The sequence below is a fragment of the Gossypium arboreum genome, chromosome 13 (genome assembly GCF_025698485.1).
Source record: "Gossypium arboreum isolate Shixiya-1 chromosome 13, ASM2569848v2, whole genome shotgun sequence".
Lineage (NCBI taxonomy): Eukaryota > Viridiplantae > Streptophyta > Magnoliopsida > Malvales > Malvaceae > Gossypium > Gossypium arboreum.
In genome coordinates, this window is record NC_069082.1 from 97768302 (window position 1) to 97778345 (window position 10044).

The window sequence follows — 10044 nt, forward strand, 5'->3', positions numbered from 1 at the left end:
TTAACAATTAACCTAGGTTTACAATGGTATGGACGGCACACACATTAAGAACAAAGGATTTTTTCAAAATTTAAATTATTTTGCAAGGGAATAGGTTTAAACTTGGGACCTCAAATTAAATTTCATGCTTTCACATTTAATAAATAACCACTTAGCTAACTCATTTTTTTTATAAATATAATTCTACATTCTCATTAAGCTAAATTTTGGGATGTTACACTTCTCTTGTTTTTCTTTCTCTTCTTTGCTTTTTTTGTGTTTCTTTCTCTCCTCTACTTCTCTTGCTTTTCTTTGTCTTCTCTCCTTTCATGTTTCAATCATCATCAACCTCTTTCTTTTCCCCTTAATTTCAAGACCTAGGTAAGTTATATCCTTCTTTATTTTTTCCTAGTTTACAATATTTTTTTTCTAATTATTTTAATAGCATTCCTACTCACATTTTTGACATGTTTGAAGATTTAAGAGAGTTGGAAAAACCCATAACCTAACCTCAAAATTATTGAATACAATAAGAAATTAAGAGACCATGTTAACAGGAAACACTATGTAACCGCTATTTATCTGTGTCACTATTTATTTGTTTCTCTTGCTTTTCTTTCTCTACTCTACTTCTCTTACTTTTCTTTCTCTTCTCTACTTTCACATTTCCATCTTCATCCACCTCTTGCTTTTCCCCTTAATTTCAAGACACAGGTAAGCTATATCCTTTTTTATTTTATTCTAGTTTACAATCTTACTTTTTCTCATTATTTTAACAACATTATTACTCATATTTTTTACATTTTTGAAGATTTAGAGTTTGGGAAATCCATATCCTAACCTCAAAATTGTCGAATACAATAAGAAATTAAGAGACCATGTTAACAGGAAACACTATGTAACCACTGTTTATCTGTGTCGCAATACGGGATTGTGGTAAGCTACCCGATATTAAATTTTAAACATAACAAAGTATTGTTATACACTAATCTATATCTAATATCTTCTCCAACTTAATTTAACTTTAATTAAATTACTTATTTTTATGCAATTTTTTCCATGTCATTAACACATAATTTTGATAATTATTTTACCCTAAACCCCAAACCCTGAGGTTTTGGATTTAAAATTCAAGGTTCGAGTTTCGGGTTCAGGGTTAAGTTTAGGGTTTAAGAATTTGATGTTATGGGTTACAAGTTTGTGATTCAAGGTTCGAGGTAACATGTTTAGAGTTTAGGGTTCTAGGTTTTGTTTTCATCGGTTGGGATTCTTTATTTAGGGTTCTCAGTTTGGTGTTTAGATTAAAAAAATTAGTAAAATTAAATGTCAATTACATGGAAAAAATTATGGAAATGTCATTAAATAATTGGAAAAAATCATGAATAATGTACTGGGAAAGGTCAATGAAATAATTTCTCTATAGATGAATGTATAATAATAATTTCATGTCTTTAAATTTTGATGACGTGGAAAAATTTTATTGGTGCCTAAAAACCTTAGTTTTTAGGATTTCGTAATGTAAGTTATTCCCAATTTGCTAATATGAAATTCTCATATATCAATTTCTGCTTACCATTTGCAATTTACTTATTTTTATATTAAAATTTCTTAACTTGGTTGTTTTCTCTCTTCCTCTTCATCTTTATCAACCTCTTGTTTTACTTTCTCTTCTCTGCTTCTCTTGCTTTTATTTTTCTCCTCTACTTCTCTTGTATTTCTTTCTTTTCTCTACTTTTACCTTTCCATCTTCATCAACCTCTTGATTTTCTCCTTAATTTCAAGACATAGGTAAGCTATATCCTTCTTAATTTCATTCTAGTTTACAATTTTATTTTTCTCATTATTGTAAGAGCATTATTGCTCACATTTTTTACATTTTTTAATATTTAACTAAGAGTTGGAGAAACCTGTAACACCCATTACCCATATTCGACACCAGAACAGGGTATACTTAAACACAAACAAACATTCAAAACTAAGACATCAATTTCCAGCCAAACTTAAAACTTTCAAATACATTCATATCGTCCCTAATATGGTCCTACGAGGCCTAAAACATACATTGGAAGTGGTTCAGGACTAAACCGAGAACTCTCAAAAATTTCCCTACACTTAGAAAATTTCTCACTAAAACAGGGGTCACACGCCCGTGTGGCTTGGGACACGCCTATGTGGGCAGGCCATGTGGTCACACACGCTTGAGTCCCTAACCCGTGTAACTCTCTATATATGACGTCATCAACAAATTGAAGTCACACGACCAAGTCACACGCCTATATGCTTACGCCATGTGGGCGATTTAATTTTCATAATTTTTCATAAAATAGGTGCAGACTTCACACGCCCTGGGCACATGCCCGTACCAAGGGCCGTGTCGTCCACACAGCTAAGACACACACCCGTGTCTCTACCCGTGTACTCAATTTTGAGTATTCTATTTTGTAACAATTAAGGTATAGGGGACACACGGCCAGAACACACACCCATGGGGCAAGCCGTGCGTCACACAAGGCCTAAACACACACCCGTATCTCTACCCGTGTAGACAAAAACAAGGCTATTTACCAAGTCATTTTGTCACCCTTTTATGCACACACCTACACAACAAAGCATAACACCAATCCAAGCATTTACATTCAACCAATTCAGCGACAATCAAGACATCCACACATCATTCACATACTACCATTTACCACATACAATCATCACATACTTATCAACCTAAACCATGCAAATTTCCACATCCATGAAAACATCATTATATGCATATATACTTAAACCAATATTAGTCAATTCCAAATGGCCATTTACAGAATGAATTATCAACCAATATAAGCCAACACATTAGACCAATTCAATTATGACACATAACAAAATGACCAAGTCGCTATACATGCCATAACACAAGATATTAAAGTCATTGGTACCCAAAATGTCAAGTTAATAGCGTGAATGGATCTCCGACAATCTTCAATCCCCGAGCTAGCTTGGTGACACTATAAGTTAAGGGAAAAAGAAAGGGGAGTAAGCTTGTAACACCCCAAACCCAGCCCGGACGTGTTACATTGAAGTGTTTTAGAGAAGACTGTGTTTTCATTGAAAACCCTTCTTAAACAAAAGAAACCTTAATAAACACACCTTTCAGTTACGAAAGCCTTGTTTTAAGCATTTGATTTAAGAAAACTTATCATTTAGAAATTAAGTTGCGGAAACGTAGAAAATATACTATAATTTAGGAAACCCATGTTCAACTTCTCGTAATTACAATAGAAATAATAATACTTCAAGTAATAATAGCATAATGAAAACCTTATTACAATCTGGTCTGAAACATACTTTATAAAATAAAACTTATAAGCTTTAAAAAAAAAGTCCAAGTTTGTCTTGCTAGCTGGCCACCCAGAGTCCCTCCAAACATCGAACAGTCTACAAAGCATCACCTGAAAATAAAATAAAAGAGGGGGTGAGTTTCACAAACTCAGTGTGTACAACACTCGACGGAAAACAAACATTCAAAAAAAATCATCATACATCAAACATGCAATGCAATCCCATTCAAATTATACATCCGCTACACACCAGCTCCGTCCCCCATCACACCATGTGAGGATATAAATATCGACCCACCTAGCCCACACACCAAAGGTAGCCTGGTTGCGGAACTACCTTCATTTACATATTAGGCTTTAAAAGCTGTCGGTGGATCCAGATTGTCAGGCAACCATGCGATCTTCATATCTTCCCCCGTACCATAATTCCCACCCCATATGCAACCTAAGCAGAACATCATATGTACACATGTCATGTCCACAAAACTTACATTCAACACCTAAGGGTATTTTGGTCATTTTTTCCCTTAGGGGCATTTCGATAATTTTCCCTTAATTACGGTTGTCACTCACCTTGGCCAATGAACAAGCCCCACGAGCTAGGGTGAACGAATACTATGCACTAGGTAGGATTCCAGAGAAGAGGAGGTGGGTCATTAAGACCGCTTAAGTACCAAGCTCTCCTTAGACCCAATCCTAGACATGCATATACCCGTTGCCACACATTAACCCTATGACTTGTCCACAGTCTCAATTAATTAATTAAGTTTTATGTAGTCATCATATTCTAGGCCCAATACCCCTACATACATGCATATAGCCCACTAGGCCCAATCTTATTCAAATGGCCCATCTGGCCCAGTTCATATTCTTATGGCCCACTAGGCCAAATTCACCTTCATGTGGCCAATTAGGCCTAAATCATATTATACTCATGCTCACATACAAATTATCTAACATATAGCATCACTTTTCAATCTTTGCCTATTATGGGCCCAACAGCCCATTAGGCCCATTTAGCCCATTTCGGCCTATTTGGCCAATTCTCAACCCAAGTCCCCGAAATTGCCCGTGGGCCTCAGGCAACCTATCGGTTTCCTCTCCATGAGTGTTCCTACACTCGTGTGACTACCGTAGCCCAACTTTCAACTTTTGGATATTTTGGCTTTTCTGCATTTCGGCTTTTATCGATTCATTGTGTGTGTGCAGTGTATGTGCACACCTGGTAAGCAAGCATGATGCGATCTCCTTAGCCCCAAACCTACAATCGTTATCACCCTTCGATTAATCGCACGTTTAATACATATCTTACTAAAAACTGAAACCTCTCCTTAACCTTACCTTGAACACAAATCCCTAATAGTTTTTCCTTGATCATGTACTCCATAGATCTGCATTAATCTTAACTATTAAACTGGAATAAGAGATGACTCGTATCCAACACAAGTCCCCTTACCTTAACTATAAACATTCGGCCACTTTAGCCAATGAGAGAGAGGAATACTTACCAAAACCGCAACACCTAAAGAGCAATTTTGGCAGAGAGCTAAGATCTGGGATCCGATACTATTTCCCTACCATAGTTGATTAGAAAGAGTGAGGAAAGAATAGCGTAATAGATTCTTAGCAAAACCGATTGGAAGAACAACACTTACACTAGATTTGACCGAAGTAGAAGGAGTAGTGATTGCACCAAAGGTATTCGGCCAAAGAGGTTATGCCATTTATGATTTGTATGGTAAAAGAGAGTTATTCGGCTCCAAGGAAAAAGAAAGAAAAGTCAGCAATAAGCTAGAGGAAGAATAGAATTCGGCACAAGGAAGAAGAAAAAGAAAAGAAAGAAGAGGATTTTTGACTTTTAGAGAAAAGAGTTTCTGGTAATAGGGTGAAAGAAATTCGGCATTAGCTTCATACCCTAGCATTCGACACCTATTTATAAGCCTTATAGCCGAATTTACCCATGCCCAATTCCCCATTCGGCTCCATCATTTCTCCCTTCTCATCTCCTCATTTTTCTCCCTGATAACCCCTTAATCCTTTCCTTAATTTTCTCTCCTGAATACTTCCCTTGGAGTCCACTTTCACGCCACTTCCATCCTTCTAGAAGGCCAAAATTAAACTTCTAAAAACACTAAGCTAGGATTTGAACCTTAGACCTCCTTACTAGCTATTAATGCCACCTCCCTACACTCTAAGTGGCGTCACTTAGCCACTCTTCTACAAGGCTTTTTGATACTATTTTCCCCTAACTTTATTTAAAACCCAACTACTTGCCAGCCCTGATTCTTTTAATAGTTAAACTATAATTTCATTTGTTCCTAGGTTCGAACTCAAACCTTAACTAAGACCTACAAAAATTATCGCTTGGATAAGAATATTAAACACAATTTTTATCAAAACGGAAACAAATAAAATTCAAGAATTCGAGATTTTTGGGTTTCGGGATTTTTGGGGCGTTACAACTCTACCCCCTAAAAGAAATTTTATCCTCGAAATTCATACCTAATTCAAACAGTTGAGGATATTGACGTCGCATCGCTTCCTCAGGTTTCCAAGTATCCTCCTCAGCCTTTTGATTCCGCCAAAGTACTTTGACCAATGGAACGGACTTCCTTCTCAATACTTTGACATCTCGACCAATTATTTGCATAGGCTCTTCGTTGAAAGTTAGGTCTGGCCTAACCTCAATTTCTTCAACCGCCACGACATGTGAAGGATCCGAGCGATACCATCTTAGCAAAGAAACATCAAACACGTCGTGGATCTGGCTTAGTTCAGGAGGTAACTCCAGCTGATAAGCGACTAGCCCAATCTGCCTTACCACCCGATATGGCCTGATGAACCTTGGGCTTAGCTTTCCCTTCTATCCAAACCTTAATACCTTCTTCCATGGAGAGACCTTAAGAAAAACTAAGTCTCCCACTGCATACTCTATCTCTCATTGATTAAGGTCAGCATATGACTTCTGCCTATCCGAGGCCTACTTCAAACGATCCCAAATCAATTTCACCTTATTCTCAGTATCTACTACTAGCCCAAGGCCCAAAACTCTTCGTTTGCCCAACTCCATCCAACAAGTTAGATTTCGACACCTTCGCCCATACAGTGCTTCATATGGAGCCATCCCAATGCTTGCTTGGTAGCTATAATTGTACGTTAATTCGGCTAACAGTAAATAGTCCTCCCAACTACCTCGGAACTAAATCACACATCCCTCAACATATCTTCCAATACTTGAATCACCCTTTTTGACTCTCCATCAATTTGAGGGTGGAAAGTCGTACTGAAGTTCAACTCAGTACCCAACACCTCATGCAGCTTTTTCCAAAATTGCGAAGTGAAACGTAGGTCCCTGTCTGATATTATGGAGACTGGCACTCCATGTAATCTCATAATCTCCGCCACATACAACCTTGCCAACCTTTGTAACGAGTAATCAGTGCGAACTGGTATAAAATGGGCAGACTTGGTTAACCGATCCACTATAACCCATATCAACTCTTTCTTAGTAGGCGTTAAGGGTAGCCCACTAACAAAGTCCATAGTTATCTTTTCCCACTTCCAGAGTGGAATCTTCACTGGCTGAAGCAATCCCGAAGGCAACTGATGTTCCGCCTTCACCTTTTGACAGACCAAACACTTACTTACAAACTCCACAACCTAGCGCTTAAGTCCAGGCCACCAATAAAGCTCACGCAAATTCTGATACATCTTGTTTCTGCCATGATGCATAGCATAGAGACCTCTATGTGCTTCCCACAGAATAGACTGCCTTAGATCATCGTCCTTTGGTATGCACATTCTCATACGAAAGCACAATACCCCTTCACTCTTTATCCCAAAGTTTGATGTCTCCCCACTCTCCACTTGTCTAAAATGAGCACCTAAGGTCTCATCCATTAACTGCTTACTCCTTATCTGGTCAACTCACACCGGTTTTACTTGAAGCTCCGCTAACAAGCTACCATCGTCTAACAAGCTTAAACGAGCGAGCATAGCTCTCAAGTCTGACTTAACCCTACGACTCAACGTGTCAGCTACCACATTCGATTTTCTAGGGTGGTATTCTATCATGCAATCATAATCCTTCAATAATTCCACCCACCTATGTTGCCTAAGGTTTAGCTCCTTTTGGGTAAGGAGGTACTTCAAACTCTTGTGGTCTAAATAAATTACACACTTCTCCCCGTTTAAGTAATGCCTCCATATCTTAAGCGCGAACACCACCGTAGCTAGCTCCAAATCATGGGTTGGGTAATTCGCCTCGTGAGTATTAAGTTGCCATGATGCATACGTAACCACCTTTCCTTCTTGCATCAATACGCATCCTAAGCCCACATGCGACGCATCACAATAAACCTTAAGTTCTTTCTTCGAGAAAACCAAAGCTCCCCTAAACTAATCAAAATGATCATCAATTCTCGATAGAAGATACTTTTTTTTAACAGTTAACTTCTTTAACTATCGATAGTTGATGCACATTCGTAAAGTTCCATCAGTCTTCTTCACGAATAACACTGGTGCTCCCCATAGAGACACACTTAGTCGGATGAATCCTCGATCCAACAATTCCTGAATCTATGCCTTAAGTTCCACCAACTCTTTTGGTGCCATCCGGTAAGGAGCGACAGACACAGGAGCCATCCCAGGTAACAACTCGATTCGAAATTCTACCACCCTGCTGGGTGGCAACCCAGGCAACTCCTTGGGAAAGACATCCAAAAATTCCCTAACTATTCTTAACTCCTTAACAGTAGGGCTCTTAACCTTCGTATTACTAATATAAGCCAAAAAGGCTTCGCATCCCTTTCGTACTAACTTTTCAGCCCTTAATACCGAAATCACGTTCGATAGATAATTCTAACGTTCACCAATTACCACTACTTCCTTATCCTTTGCCGTTCTTAACACCATTCACTTTGCAGCGCAATCCAAGGTGGCTCAATGCTTCACCAGACAATCCATACCTAAGATAAAGTGGAACTTGCTAAACGACAACTCTATCAAGTCTGCTAAAAAGGTAACCCCTTGGACTACTAAGGGTACCTTACTAAACAACTTATTCACTCCTATGGACTGCCCTAACAGACTTATCACAGTCATCTCATTTGCAGTAATTTCAAACAAATCACCCAAAAACTCAGTCTTATTGCATACAACATATGAATACGTCAATCCAATATCAATCAAGGCTGAGTAAGGTAACTCATATATAAAGAACATACCCGTTATCACATCTGGGGCATCTCCATCTTCTCGGCGACGAGTAGCATAAACCAAAGCTGGTTGTCTCGCTTTAGTATGGCCTGCAATTCCGCCTGGTGCTTCGCGTCCACTATCGTTACAGCCTCTGGCCTGTCCATGACTCCTTAGCGGCAGCTGTCCACCCCGTGGCGGCTGAGCACCACCTTGGCCCACTACCGACTCTCGTCCTAACATTTGTGGGCAATCCCTGATCCTATGTTCCATAGACCCACAAACAAAATAGGCTCCCGTCCTCTTCCAACACTCGTCTCTATGGCTTCTCCCACAGTCAGCACAAGGTGGCACCCCTGAATTAGTAGCAGGGGGCCCTGCTCTAACTGGCCCATTAACTCTGGCACTAGACCTAGGCCTCTGTCTAACACCAGAAGCCTCAGCCTCCCTTTTATTCCTAACCCTTTCTTTTTCCCGATTTAAGCTCTTAGTGCACTTAACCTCCTCCGCTACTTTACTTTTTCCACTAATTTCGAGAAAACTCACTTCCTTTGTGGAGCTATTAATACCCTAAGGCTATCTCTAAGTCCATCCTCAAACCTCACGCAACACTCATACTCCATTGCAACCATTACTCTTGCATACCTACTAAGGCGTAGAAACTTCGCCTTATACTCTACCACCGATTTGTTTCCATGGGTCAGGTTCAGGAACTTATTCCTTCTAGCATCCACATAGCTTGCACCCGCATACTTTCCTTGGAATGCAGCTTTGAAGAACTCCCAGGTGACTAGCTCCGGTTGGGTGCCCTCTTTCACCGTCAACCACCACTGGTAGGCTTCTTCCCTAAGTAGTGACACTACTCCTTTCAACTTTTTCTCAAGTGAGCATTTCAAGTCCTCCATTATCTTGTTCGTGGCCTCCAACCAATATTCCTCCACGTTAGGAGCCACACCAGCCATGCCTTTAAAAATCTCAGTGCCATTTGATCGAAGTCGCTTCGGAATGGACCCCCGATTTCCTGTGCCATTATTGGGCCCAGCGACACTCTCCAAAATCCTTAGCATTGCCTGCGATAATGCATCATTCCCCGTGGCCCGATTGTACTGTCCATTCTCAACCACGAGTGAGGCCGGAGCCTCTTCTACTCCAACATTGGGCATATGGCCTGACGCTGATGACTCAGCCCTAACACTTCCGCAACCTCGGCCACGACCTCTCGCACCTCTTCTAGCACTCATCGTCAATTCACGTATTATTTGGATTAAAAATTTTAAGAAGTTTTAGTTAGTTTCAATATTTAACCCGATGTTTTATGAAAGTATTTAGAGAGAATATTGTTTTCAAAAATCCTCTACAGTTTCAGGATTCTACGGACTTTAGTTCCACTCTAACAAAATTATCTAAAGTAGCCCTCTAACTATCTACTGTAAAACAATTTAAACAAATTTAAGAATAAAAGTACTTACTTCATTTGAAATTGGAGACTCGGTGTGCCGCTCAGCAAGACTTCCCCTTTTCCAATTTTTTTAAACACAAA

General features: G+C 39.4%; 1 protein-coding gene across 1 annotated transcript; it reads right to left on the bottom strand.

The window, feature by feature from the left end:
* Positions 1–7886: 7886 nt before the first annotated feature.
* LOC128286829 (uncharacterized) lies at positions 7887–9745 on the bottom strand. Its single transcript, XM_053024561.1, has 4 exons — positions 9575–9745; positions 9074–9313; positions 8355–8924; positions 7887–8075 (listed from the first exon to the last, which is right to left on the bottom strand). Exons 1-4 carry the CDS (start codon positions 9743–9745, stop codon positions 7887–7889), a joined length of 1170 nt encoding a protein of 389 aa, XP_052880521.1.
* Positions 9746–10044: the final 299 nt, after the last annotated feature.

Bases quoted from the DNA above. Each gene is read 5' to 3' on its own strand.
- LOC128286829 (XM_053024561.1), bottom strand. From the start codon at position 9,745: ATGAGTGCTAGAAGAGGTGCGAGAGGTCGTGGCCGAGGTTGCGGAAGT. The intron at 8,925-9,073 runs GTATTAATAGCT...GGTGTTAGACAG, and splicing joins GACTTAGAGATAGCCTTAGG to AGGCCTAGGTCTAGTGCCAG. The intron at 8,076-8,354 runs GTACCCTTAGTA...AGTAATACGAAG, and splicing joins TGAATAAGTTGTTTAGTAAG to GTTAAGAGCCCTACTGTTAA.